This window comes from Balaenoptera borealis (assembly GCF_965194805.1).
Source record: "Balaenoptera borealis genome assembly, chromosome: 12".
Lineage (NCBI taxonomy): Eukaryota > Metazoa > Chordata > Mammalia > Artiodactyla > Balaenopteridae > Balaenoptera > Balaenoptera borealis.
In genome coordinates this window covers 53257778-53271505 of record NC_138869.1, presented here as the reverse complement: position 1 = coordinate 53271505, position 13728 = coordinate 53257778, and the positions used below count along the sequence as shown (strand labels likewise).

The following is a 13728-nucleotide window of genomic DNA, read 5'->3' as shown; positions in this document are numbered from 1 at the left end:
ATGAGTTTCTAGGAAACACCTGAAGTACTGACTGCTGTCACGTGAACAAAAAAATGCAGCTTACAATAATGCAGGTTATTGAATTATATTATTTTCCATTGCTATTGTTCAAAATAATGCATCATTATTAATATTAATATTCTAATTAAGAGAACAGCTCTTGCTTATCACTGTTTCTAACATCAGACTTACTGATCCGTGTAGAGGGACTCTAGCTCAGACTTTTTAATGGTCCTCCATGATTTTTTAATGCTTATTTTTATTGCCGGTAGACAGTGATAAGTAGAGCAGAGTTGGATATCCCTAGTCAGCTCTGCCTGGCATTCTGTTATTGAGCAAAATGGGTTCACTAAACATTACCCTCTGCCCGAGAAGAGTGATGAGGAATCTGCACAGGCCTTCATGCAGACTCCAGATGCAGCCACACACTTCACACTTCACAGTACATACCCACATTTTAGGCACTGGGTGTATACTGGTGGTATAGATGACCACTGCCTCCAAGGGTCTTACAGTTTAGTGGACAGATCTCACAGCACACCTGTGAGGTTGGCTGGGAAAGTATGGCTTCCTTCTTTTTACAGATGTGCAAACTGAAGGGAAGTGACTTAGTGAAGGTCATTCCACTGCTCGGTGACAGACCTGGGACCTACACCCCAGTCCTCTGACTCTAGGTCCAGCGCCTTTTCACAAATAAACAGGTGTCTCCTGTTTTTCAGAAAACAGTGTATTGTGTAAAATGGCAGGAATGTAAATTAAATGTGTTAGCTTTCTATAGATTATTGCTGGTGATTAGGGAATTATAGAAGTCTAAATATGTATTTTAACCCACTTGTTATGATGCGTTTTGGTTGCAGTCAGGTGACATGCAGTCTTTTGCACAGAAGCTCCAACTCCGGGTGCCTTCCGTGGAGTCTTTGTTTCGGAGTCCAATGAAGGAATCTCTATTCCGATCTTCCTCTAAAGAGTCTTTGGTACGAACGTCTTCTAGAGAGTCCCTGAATCGACTTGACCTGGACTCTTCTGCTGCCACCTTTGATCCACCCTCTGATATGGAGAGTGAGACCGAAGATTCACTAGGGAATTTAGACAGTCTCAGCAAAGAACATTTGATCCAGTGGTTGCGAAGAATGGAACGAAGGTTGAATGGCTACAAAGGAAAATGTTCTGAGGTAGGAGCATGACTTTTTTGTTGGTATGAAAAGTTCCTCCCCGTATTCTCTAATTCATATTACTCTCTGACCTTTATGCCTGTCATTGGCTGAACTGTCGATTCCCTGGCTACGCTGGATACTGATGGTGGATAGTTTGTGGCAGTATCTAATTAAAGACCTTCAGTGGTACTGAGGCCCTTTGACAGTACTCTTAGTAAAATTTTGGAGCAGATTGTTGCCCATTGCCTTTTGATTCTCACATGCTGTGCCCCTCTCTCCAGGGTTGCTTGGACACCCAGCTCAGAGTTCATTGTCTTTCCTCCTCACATCCCTTGCCTTGTTCATCTTCTAAGTGTGTGGCTCCAAAATGACCTCTTCTGCCAACCAGATTCCATTATTTCTGACCCTAGTTATGTGCACATTTGGTGCATTCTCATTGGACCTACATTTACAATTTGCCTCAAGTGAATCTTTTAACTGCTGGACCCCTTGATAATGTTTGGTCTAAGAGAGGAAGGAAGTGGTGCTGCTCCTTCACTCCTTTCGTTCCTTTAGGAACATGGCGCCTTCCCTTTGGGCTGATTGTATTAGTTGCCCTCGCTGTCCTGTGCAGTTAAAATGTTCTTCCTCCGGAAAGCCTTTCTGGACAAAGTTGCCCGTGGCTTCCTTTTTTAAAAAAAAAGAACAAAAAACCCCCAAAACCCCATGGGCTTCTCTGGTGGCGCAGTGGTTAACAATCCGCCTGCCAGTGCAGGGGATGCTTGTTCGAGCCCTGGTCCAGGAAGATCCCACGTGCCATGGAGCAGCTGGGCCCGTGCGCCACAGCTACTGAGCCTGCGCTCTAGAGCCTGCGATACACAACTACTGAGCTCGCGTGTTACAACTACTGAAGCCCGCGCACCGAGAGCCTGTGCTCCGCAACAAGAGAAGCCACCAAAATGAGAAGCCCGCGCACCACAACGAAGAGTAGCCCCCACTCGCTGCAACTAGAGAAAGCCTGGGCACAGCAACGAAGACCCAAGAGCCAGAAATAAATAAAAAATAAATAAAATTTTAAAAAGACCCCATAATGTTTTATTGTCTTAATGCTGATAAATCAGCATTGTAGTTAATTTTAATTAATGAATAATAAAGTTCAAGGTTAGAGTATAAAGTTAGCTATTACTTCTATTTCCAGTTTGGCTGTAATATGGGTAGTTTTACCCTGCAGCCAAAAACAACAAAAAAAAACTCCTAGATGAAATATCTTTTTTTTTTTTTTTTTTTTAGCAAGGAATCTCTTCTTTTTTTTTTTTAATTTTTATTTATTTATTTATTTATTTATTTATTTATGGCTGTGTTGGGTCTTCGTTTCTGTGCAAGGGCTTTCTCTAGTTGAGGCAAGTGGGGGCCACTCATTATCGCGGCCTCTCTTGTTGCGGAGCACAGGCTCCAGACGCGCAGGCTCAGTAATTGTGGCGCACGGGCCTAGTTGCTCCGCGGCATGTGGGATCCTCCCAGACCAGGGCTCGAACCCGTGTCCCCTGCATTGGCAGGCAGATTCTCAACCACTGCGCCACCAGGGAAGCCTTCTCTGCACTGGGACCAGCTCTCCTGCCGTGGCCTCTCATCCTCTGAAAACGTACGCTTGTGCCAAGTTCGTCTCCACCCCCTCCTTGATCAAGAGAACCTCTCCACTGCTGAGCTGATCACTGTCTACAGCGATGCTGAAACAGCAGGAGACACTGACAGATGAGAGCCACAGCAGCTTGGCAGCCCCGAGTCCCCTGACCACCTCACTTATTCCTAGCCACACCTTCCAAACCAGTGCCATTTCAAGGGACATTGACACTGAAACCAAGTTCATTGGAGCTGGGGCTGCCACAGTAGGGGTGGCTGGCTCTGGGGCTGGAATTGGGACTGTGTTTGGGAGCCTCATCGTTGGTTATGCCAGGAACCCTTCTCTGAAGCAACAGCTTTTCTTCTGCGCCATTCTGGGCTTCTGCACTCTCGGAAGCCATGGGGCTCTTTTGCCTGATGTTGGCCTTTCTCATCCTCTTCGCCATGTGAAGGAGCCGTCTCCACCTCCCATAGTTCTTTCTCCTTTGTCTCATCTGCCCTGTATGTTCCTTTTCCTGTACCTCCCCAGGCAGCCTGGGGAAAGTGATTGGCTCAGTGTTTGACAGAGGGAAGACAAATGAATACGGTATTAATAAGAAAAAAAAAAGTACAAAGTGCTGACAAAATAGGAAGGAATTACTAGATTAAAATCTGTTGGCTAGCTGGAACCCAGAGATGTACACAGGGCATTAAGGCCATGTATCTCATAAGGCACATGTGGAATCAGGCAACTTTTTTCTTTAAATTTTTAAAAAAAAATTTATTTTTTATTTCTATCAAAGTTAATAATGGTCCTGAATTTTTTTGTTTAGATTTATGTTATTTTCACTAATCCATGGCTTTTAAGTTTGAAGCTCGGGCAGCCGTATAGTTAGTATTTAAATGTACAAGACACTGTGCATTTTATGTTTATGGTGTCATTTAATTTTGCACCATCTCTGTGAAGTAGATATTTATTAGCTCTGTTTTGCAGAGTAGAGATTAAAGACTCATAGAGAGTTACTCATAGAGATTAAGTAACTTGCTTATAGTCACACAGGTAGCAGTTGACAGACTCTGCATGGATTCTAGGTCTTCCTGGTGGTTTCCGCTATTCTGTACTACCTCAGGTAAAGCTGTGAGGCTTTTTAGGGATGAAAAGAGCCCATCATCTTTGTCTCCACCTTTCCTTGCTACTGTAGGTACCTAGGATGGTAGTGCTGTAAGTGCCATCTGATTGTTGTGTTACTCTTCCACTCCCACTCCTCCCCCCACCCCTCACCCCGACGTTGAGTACCGGTTTCCTAACTGGTCTTAAGTAATAAGAAGGGGAGGATCCTGGTTTAAGGCCGAATTTTGTTTTTTTACATCCTTATTCCTATCACTGGACTCGCCTTCCATTGCTGCCTGCCTCTTGACTCAAGACATCAGTAGACACATTCGAGGGCACACAGCAGCCTTCCAAGGAAAATGGCAAGGCCAGAATCGGGAGTGCTTTCTCCTGAAACTGCAACCTGTCTCTTCAGAGCCCACTAGCACCTCTAAAGTGGGTCCAAATAATGCGGTGGAGCCATGTGCTTAGCCTTCCGATGAGAAATGCTATATAATTTATAGGTTTAAAGGTTTATTACTCTGTAATTTCATCAAGTTTTGCTAGAATGTTTAAATATCATTTTTAGGTTAAATGGTTAAATATCTCTTTAGGACCTGACATAGCAGTTTTCCTCTGTTGGTTGTGAGTTGCTTCCCTTCAGATTTTCATAGAGCCGCAGTCACAGGTCCTACACCAGAGGAACTTTTAGAGATCAGTTACATGGTCTGTTACGGCCCAAAGCAAAAAATCACCTGAGGAGCTAGTCAAAACACACATTGTTGTCTCTCCGCCCTCCCTCTGCTTCTCATTCAGTTAGTTTGGGGTGGGGCCCAAGAATTTCTGTTTCTAGCAGGCTCCCAGGTGATGCTTTTGCTAATGGTATTGATCTGTGACCACAGTTTGAGTAGCCTTTAAGCAAGTTGTCTCTAATCCCCACCTATAAATTAGGTACTGAAATTTAAAGAGGTGTGTGTGTAAGGTGAAATCAAATGGAGATTTAATATCTTTCTTTATAGAGTCATTACATTTTATTTTTTAGAAATATATTTCCTATGTTATTTAGTTTCAACTGCATATACATCTAATTGGGTTGAATTGTCTCTAAAAGGATTGCTTTGATTTATTTTCTGACTTTCATAATGAGATGTTTTAGCAGAGTTTAGAATAATTAATTGCATTTATGTAGGAATGACTGATGTTATTAGTGACTTTTTCTTTATTTTAGCTTGTTACAGCTTATCAGACTCTTCAGAGAGAGAAGAAAAAGCTACAAGTAAGTGATTTGTTGTCTGTTATATTGATTCATATATAATTTTAAAAATAGAAGGGATCTTTTAATAAGATAGTTCTAATGCTCACTTTTAATAATTCTTCATATGACCAAAGTATTTAAGCTGTTTTCCCATTGGGGATTTTGATAAAGAGAATGAGTGAGAAATCTCAGATATTTAACCTCTGGTAGGGATGGGCTTCCTTGAGTTCTGGATCCCTGCAGTGTGTAAGAGGTTTGGATTTAAGGCATGTTTGCCTCTTTCAAGCATCTTTCCTCGTGTGCCAGTGTGCAGGCTGCATCTTTGTTTTAGTGGTAAAGAGATGTACAACTTCGAAGCTTTCCCTTCTACTTTTTAAAAACCTGCAGAGATCTCTGTTTCTTATTATATCAGGGTCCAAAAATAAGCATCCTCTCTACTTCCTGAGGCTGCTGCTTGTAAAGCCCTTGGTTAAGTGTGTGGAGAGAAGAAGCTATTATAGCTCTTCTGGTGACTCACCTCCACACCTCTATGTCATCCTGTTCACGACTGGAAATTTCCCAACAGGCATCTCAGGTGATAATTCGCATGTCAGAGCTAAGGGGAAATACCCACTCCAGTTCACATGGTGCTGTGTTATTTATAAAATGCAGATAGTCTTATTTTTTACAATAAAAGTCATTTAAAACAGTTTAGCGTCTTGTCCCATTTAAAGACCGTAATTATATAACCAGAAAGTTATTTGTAAAGTGAGATTTGGTAAAATTAATTTCCCCGTGTACATTATTTTGAAATACCGAATCTGCCGTAAATATTAGTCTCCTTTGAGTACAACATTAAATTTTCTGGCTTTGGTCTGGAATATAATCAACTGAGAATGATAACACCAGTTACTTATTGCTGATTCAGTGTTCTAATTGTCCATAACAAGTGTGAAAATTAGATTATTACAAATAAAGTTTTTAGTTTAATATTTTCTTAAACATGTGGTCTATAGAAATTGGGGGTAGTTCCCATTTAATCCATTGTGCTATTAATATTCCATAAATTCATTCTCAAAAGGTCATTTTATTCCTAAATTCTTTGAGTACCTTGCTTGTGTTTCTATGAATTGTCTTATGGATTTTTATTTCGAGATGTACATAATTCTACCACTAGGTGGCAGTAGAGAGTTTTGGTTGCAGAGTTGCGAAAGTAAAGGGTGTTGGAGATAAAATTCAATGATTTGTGATCTTTTAAACTTGCTTTTCACTACTATGTCATGTGGTTGTTTGAACCAGCTTCTTTTTCCTTTTAAATTAAAGGGTATATTAAGTCAGAGTCAGGATAAAGCACTTCGGAGGATTGGAGAGTTAAGAGAGGTAAGTTGTGACTAGTACTTTGAGAAGAGTAACTCAATCTCTCATATTTATCAGAACTATTGTATGTATTCGGATAGTTTCATATCTACTACATTAGTTACAGTGAAAATTAACCAGTCTAAGCTACAAGAACAGGGATCAATTCTTTTAGTTTTCATTTGTGTGGTTTCCCTAACATCTGTTGGTAGAATTACAGGCAGACCTAGTTTTTTTTTTAACATCTTTATTGGTGTATAATTGCTTTACAGTGTTGTGTTAGTTTCTGCTGTATAACAAAGTGAATCAGCTACATGCATACGTATATCCCCATATCTCCTCCCTCTTGCGTCTCCCTCCCACCCTCCTTATCCCACCCCTCTAGGTGGTCGCAAAGCACCGAGCTGATCTCCCTGTGCCATGCAACTGCTTCCCACTAGCTATCTATTTTACATTTACACATAGTGTATATATGTCAATGCTACTCTCTTACTTTGTCCCAGCTTACCCTTCCCCCTCCTCGTGTCCTCAAGTCCATTCTCTACGTCTGTGTCTTTATTCCTGTTCTGCCCCTAGGTTCATCAGAATCATTTTTTTTTTAGATTCCATATATATGCTAGCATACGGTATTTGTTTTTCTCTTTCTGACTTACTTCACTCTGTATGACAGACTAGGTCCATCCACCTCACTACAAATAACTCAATTTTGTTTCTTTTTATGGCTGAGTAATATTCCATTGTATATATATATATATATATATATATATATATATATATATATATATATATATATGCCACCTCTTCTTTATCCATTCATCTCTTGATGGACACTTAGGTTGCTTCCATGTCCTGGCTATCGTAAATAGTGCTGCAGTGAACATTGTGGTACATGATTCTTTTTGAATTATGGTTTTCTCAGGGTATATGCCCAGTAGTGGGATTGCTGGGTTGTATGGTAGTTCTATTTGTAGTTTTTTAAGGAACCTCCATACTGTTCTCCATAGTGGCTGTACCAATTTACATTCCCACCAACAGTGCAAGAGGGTTCCCTTTTCTCCACACCCTCTCCAGCATTTATTGTTTGTAGATTTTTTGATGATGGCCATTCTGACCAGTGTGAGGTGATACCTCATTGTAGTTTTAATTTGCATTCCTCTAATGATTAGTGATGTTGAGCATCTTTTCACGTGTTTGTTGGCAATCTGTATATCTTCCTTGGAGAAATGTCTATTTAGGTCTTCTACCCATTTTTGGATTGGGTTGTTTGTTTTTTTGATATTGAGCTGCATGAGCTGCTTGTAAATTTTGGAGATGAATCCTTTGTCAGTTGCTTCATTTGCAAATATTTTCTCCCATTCTGAGGGTTGTCTTTTCGTCTTGTTTATGGTTTCCTTTGCTGTGCAAAAGGTTTTTAAGTTTCATTAGGTCCCATTTGTTTTTGTTTTTTTTAATTTAAATTAATTAATTTATTATTTTTTTTATTTATGGCTGTGTTGGGTCTTCGTTTCTGTGCGAGGGCTTTCTCTAGTTGTGGCAAGCGGGGACCACTCTTCATCGCTGTGTGCGGGCCTCTCACTATCACGGCCTCTCTTGTTGCGGAGCACAGGCTCCAGACGCGCAGGCTCAGTAATTGTGGCTTACGGGCCCAGCTGCTCCGCGGCATGTGGGATCTTCCCAGACCAGGGCTCGAACCCGTGTCCCCTGCATTAGCAGGCAGATTCTCAACCACTGCGCCACCAGGGAAGCCCCCCATTTGTTTATTTTTGTTTTTATTTCCATTTCTCTGGGAGGTGGGTCAAAAAGGATTTTGCTGTGATTTATGTCAGAGTGTTCTGCCTATGTTTTCCTCTAAGAGTTTTATAGTGTCTGGCCTTACATTTAGGTCTTTAATCCATTTTGAGTTTATTTTTGTGTATGGTGTTAGGAAGTGTTCTAATTTCATTCTTTTACATGTAGCTGTCCAGTTTTCCCAGCACCACTTATTGAAGAGGCTGACTTTTCTCCATTGTATACTCTTGCCTCCTTTATCAAAGATAAGGTGACCATATGTGTGTGGGTTTATCTCTGGGCTTTCTATCCTGTTCCACTGATGTATATTTCTGTTTTTGTGCCAGTACCATACTGTCTTGATTACTGTAGATTTGTAGTGTAGTCTGAAGTCAGGGAGCCTGATTCCTCCAGCTCTGTTTTTGTTTCTCAAGATTGCTTTCTCTATTCGGGGTCTTTTATGGTTCCATACAAATTGTGAAATGTTTTGTTCTAGTTCTGTGAAAAATGCCATTGCTAGTTTGATAGAGATTGCATTGAATCTGTAGATTGCTTTGGGTAGTATAGTCATTTTCACAATGTTGATTCTGTCAATCCAAGAACATGGTATATCTCTCCATCTGTTTGTATCATCTTTAATTTCTTTCATCAGTGTCTTATAGTTTTCTGCATACAGGTCTTTTGTTTCCTGAGGTAGGTTTATTCCTAGGTATTTTATTCTTTTTGTTGCAGTGGTAAATGGGAGTGTTTCCTTAATTTCTCTTTCAAATTTTTCATCATTAGTGTATAGGAACGTAAGAGATTTCTGTGCATTAATTTGTATCCTGCTACTCTACCAAATTCATTGATTAGCTCTAGTAGTTTTCTCGTAGCATCTTTAGGATTCCCTATATATAGTATCATGTCATCTGCAAAGAGTGACAGTTTTACTTCTTCTTTTCCAATTTGTATTTCTTTTATTTCTTTTTCTTCTCTGATTGCTGTGGCTAAAACTTCCAAAACTATGTTGAATAATAGCAGTGAGAGTGGGCAGCCGTGTCTTGTTCCTGATCTTAGAGGAAATGGTTTCAGTTTTTCACCATTGAGAATGACGTTGGCTATGGGTTTGTCATGTATGGCCTTTATTATGTGGAGGTAGGTTACCTCTATGCCTACTTTCTGGAGAGTTTTTATCATAAATGGGTGTTGAATTTGTCAAAAGCTTTTTCTGCATCTATTGAGATTATCATATGGTTTTTATCCTTGAATTTGTTAATATGATGTATCGTATTCATTGATTTGCGTGTATTGAGGAATCCTTACATTCCTGGGATAAACCCCACTTGATCATGGTGTATGATCCTTTTAATGTGTTGTTGGATTCTGTTTGCTAGTATTTTGTTGAGGATTTTTGCATCTGTGTTCATCAGAGATATTGGCCTGTAGTTTTCTTTTTTTGTGACATCTTTGTCTGGTTTTGGTATCAGGGTGATGGCGGCCTCATAGAATGAGTTTTGGAGTGTTCCTCCCTCTGCTATATTTTGGAAGAGTTTGAGAAGGATAGGTATTAGCTCTTCTCTAAAGGTTTGATAGAATTCTCCTGTGAAGCCATCTGGTCCTGGGCTTTGTTTGTTGGAAGATTTTTAATCACAGTCTCAATTTCAGTGCTTGTGATTGGTCTGTTTATATTTTCTATTTCTTCCTGGTTCAGTCTTGGAATGTTGTGCTTTTCTAAGAATTTTGTCCATTTCTTCCAGGTTGTCCGTTTTATTGGCGTATAGTTGCTTGTAGTAATCTCTCATGATCCTTTGTATTTCTGCAGTGTCAGTTGTTACTTCTCCTTTTTCATTTCTAATTCTGTTGATTTGAGTCTTCTCCCTTTTTTTCTTGATGAGTCTGCCTAATGGTTTATCAATTTTGTTTATCTTCTCAAAGAACCAGCTTTTAGTTTTCTTTATCTTTGCTATTGTTTCTTTCATTTCTTTTTCATTTATTTCTAATCTGATCTTTATGATTTCTTTCCTTCTGCTAACTTTGGGGGGTTTTTTTGTTCTTCTTTCTCTGATTGCTTTAGGTGTAAGGTTAGGTGGTTTATTTGAGACTTTTCTTGTTTCTTTAAGTAGGATTGTATTGCTATAAACCTCTCTCTTAGAACTGCTTTTGCTGCATCCCATAGTTTTTGGGTCGTTGTGTTTTCATTGTCATTTGTTTGTAGGTATTTTTTGATTTCCTCTTTGATTTCTTCAGTGATCTCTTGCTTATCTAGTAGCATATTGTTTAGCCTCCACGTGTTTGTATTTTTTACAGTTTTTTTCCTGTAATTGATGTCTAGTCTCATAGTGTTGTGGTCAGAAAAGATACTTGATACGATTTCAGTTTTCTTAAATTTACCAAGGCTTGAATTGTGACCCAGGATATGGTTTATCCTGGAGAATGTTCCATGAGCACTTGAGAAGAAAGTGTATTCTATTGTTTTCAGATGGAATGTCCTATAAATATCAATTAAGTCCATCGTGTTTAATGTGTCATTGAAAGCTTGTGTTTCCTTATTTATTTTCATTTTGGATGATCTGTCCATTGGTGAAAGTGAGGTGTTAAAGTCCCCTACTATGGTTGTGTTACTGTCAATTTCCCCTTGTATGGCTGTTAGCATTTGCCTTATGTATTGAGGTGCTCCTATGCTGGGTGCATAAATATTTATAATTGTTATATCTTCTTCTTGGATTGATCCCTTGATCATTATGTAGTGTTCTTCTTTGTCTCTTGTAACAGTCTTTATTTTAAAGTCTATTTTGTCTGATATGAGAATTGCTACTCCATCTTTCTTTTGATTTCCATTTGCATGGAATATCTTTTTCCATCCTCTCACTTTCAGTCTGTATGTGTCCCTAGGTCTGAAGTGGATCTCTTGTAGACAGCATATATACGGGTCTTGTTTTTGTATCCATCCAGCCAGTCTATGTCTTTTGGTTGGAGCATTTAATCCATTTACATTTAAGGTAGTTATCGATATGTATGTTCCTATTACCATTTTCTTAATTGTTTTGGGGTTTTTTTTGGGTCTTTTCCTTCTCTTATGTTTCCTGCCTAGAGAATTTCCTTTAGTGTTTGTTGTAAAGCTGGCTTGGTGGTGCTGAATTCTCTTAACTTTTGCTTATGTGTAAAGGCTTTAATTTCTCTGTCAAATCTGAATGAGATCCTTGCTGGGTAGAGTAATCTTGGTTGTAGGTTTTTCCCTTTCATCACTTTAAATATGTCCTGCCACTCCCTTCTGGCTTGCAGAGTTTCTGCTGAAAGATCAGCTGTTAACCTTATGGGGATTCCCTTGTATGTTATTTGTTGCTTTTCCTTGCTGCTTTCAATATTTTTTCTTTGTATTTAATTTTTGATAGTTTGATTAATATGTGTCTCAGCATGTTTCTCTTTGAGTTTATCCTGTATGGTACTCTCTGTGCTTCCTGGACTTGATTGACTATTTCATTTCCCATGTTAGGGAAGTTTTCGACTATAATGTCTTCAAATATTTTCTCAGACGCTTTCTTTTTCTCTTCTTCTTCTGGGACCCCTATAATTCGAATGTTGGTGCGTTTAATGTTGTCCCAGAGTCTCTCAGACTGTCCTCAATTCTTTTCATTCTTTTTTCTTTATTCTGTTCCCTGGCAGTTATTTCCACAATTTTATCTTCCAGCTCACTTATCCATTCTTCTGCCTCAGTTATTCTGTTACTGATTCCTTCTAGAGTATTTTTAATTTCAGTAATTGTGTTGTTCATCACTGTTTGTTTGCGCTTTAGTTCGTCTAGATCCTTGTTAAATGTTTCTTGTATTTTCTCCATTCTGTTTCCGAGATTTTGGATCATCTTTACTATCATTAATTACTCTGAATTCTTTTTCATGCAGGTTGCCTTTTTCGTCTTCATTTATTTGGTCTTGTAGGTTTTTACCTTGCTCCTTCGTCTCTAACAACTTTTTTTGTCTTTTTTTTTTTTTTGATGGCTGGTGCTGTATTCCTGTCTTACTGGTTGTTTGGCCTGAGACATCCAGCACTGGCGTTTGCAGGCAGTCAGATAGAGCTGGGTCTTGGTGCTGAGATGAGGACCTCTGGGAGGCCTCACTCTGATTGATATTCCCTGGGGTCTGAGGTTCTCTGTTAGTCTAGGGGTATGGACTCAGACCTGCCACCACAGGAGCTGGGGCCGACCTCCAGCCTGGGAACCAAGATCCCACAAGCTTTGTGGCACGGTAAAAAAAAAGAAAGAAAGAAAGAAAGAAAAAAAGGAGCAGTACAGTATCAAAGAATAGAAAACAAAATAAAATTAGAAAGATAAAAAATATAAGAGGAAAAATAAAACTATACTTGAAACAACAGCAACAAGGTAAAGTAAAACCACAACAGAACAAAGAAAAAAAAGGGGGGGGTGACAAGCCAAAAGGAGATATCACCGGTCGCTGGGGGTTCCTCCTGTCCCCTTAGGTGTCCATGGTCCCCAACCGGTGCCTGGTCAGCGCCCCAGTTGTGAGGAGACGCGAATTCTGTGTCCTCCTAGTATGCCGTCTTGAGTCCACCCCACCAGACCTAGTTTTATTGCACTTCACTTTATTACGCTTCAGAGATCCTGACTTTTTACAAATTGAGGGTTTGTGGCAACCTTGCGTTGTCAGATGATGATTAGTATCTTTTAGCAATAAAATATTTTTTAAATTAAGGTTAGTTACTACATTTTTTAAAAAGCAGAATGCTGTTGCACACTTAGTAGATTATAGTGTAAACATATCTTTTATATGCACTGGGAAACCAAAAAATTTGTGTGACTTGCTTTATTGCAATACTTACTTTATTGTGTTCGTCTGGAACTGAATCCACAGTATTTCCAAGGTGTGCCTGTAATGATCCAAGAATGTCTTATTTAGCTATAGAGTATCATTTGCCTGCATAAACAGTCAGTGGCAACTTCTAAGGCTAACTTGTCCCTTCTGTTAGGTATTTCAGGATCTTTTTGTTTTTCCTAACCAACAATCTTTTTGGTGAAGTAAAATGAAAATTATGTTCATTGTAATTTGGGGGTGGTTAACAGACTCTTGCAGCTATAGTGGGGGTAGGGATAGACGTGGTGAGAAATGGTCAAGTTGCTATCTACTTTGAGGGTTTGCTGATGATTGGACATGGGGGAAAAGGGAGGAGTCAAAATTGACCCCAAGAATTTGGGCTTGAGTGATGGCGAATGGTGGCATCATTTGCTGAGACAGGGTATAGTGGGAGAAGATTAGGTTTGTTGGGAGAAAAATCAGGGTTTGATTTTGCCTGGCTTCAGAGTTTGGAAGTACTATCACATGGAAGAAGGATTAGATTTGTTCTTAGTGACCCCAAGGGTCTAATCAGAACTTCCTGAAAGTGGAAGGTAACCCCAGATAGTAGGGTCTAGTTCTGGAGCTAGTGAAATCTCTATCATGGTGGTGTTGGACAGCTGGCTAGCTAGCCTGTGGGCTGTAGTCAGGATATAAGTTGACAGTTCTTAAGTTCCTTTATAACTGTGGTCTTTATTGTTTATGGAGTACTTATTGGTTGAATAG

At 39.5% G+C, this 13728-nt stretch overlaps 1 protein-coding gene and 1 pseudogene across 7 annotated transcripts in view; both read left to right on the top strand.

Annotated features, from left to right (window-relative positions):
• The window catches only part of GOLGA4 (golgin A4), a 113713-nt gene that overhangs the window by 38264 nt on the left and 61721 nt on the right, over positions 1–13728 (top strand). For all 6 annotated transcript variants that reach the window (XR_014232866.1, XR_014232867.1, XR_014232868.1 and 3 more), the window contains 3 exons: positions 858–1172; positions 5051–5098; positions 6380–6436. Coding sequence is in view for 3 of the 6 variants with exons in the window: in XM_082348283.1 (XP_082204409.1) it covers positions 858–1172; positions 5051–5098; positions 6380–6436 (420 nt within the window). In the remaining 3 variants the exon portion in view is untranslated. The remainder of the gene's footprint in view (positions 1–857; positions 1173–5050; positions 5099–6379; positions 6437–13728) is intronic.
• Positions 2735–5031, top strand: LOC309608525 (ATP synthase F(0) complex subunit C2, mitochondrial pseudogene; annotated as a pseudogene). Its single transcript has one exon. The product of its transcript is annotated as an ATP synthase F(0) complex subunit C2, mitochondrial pseudogene (transcript).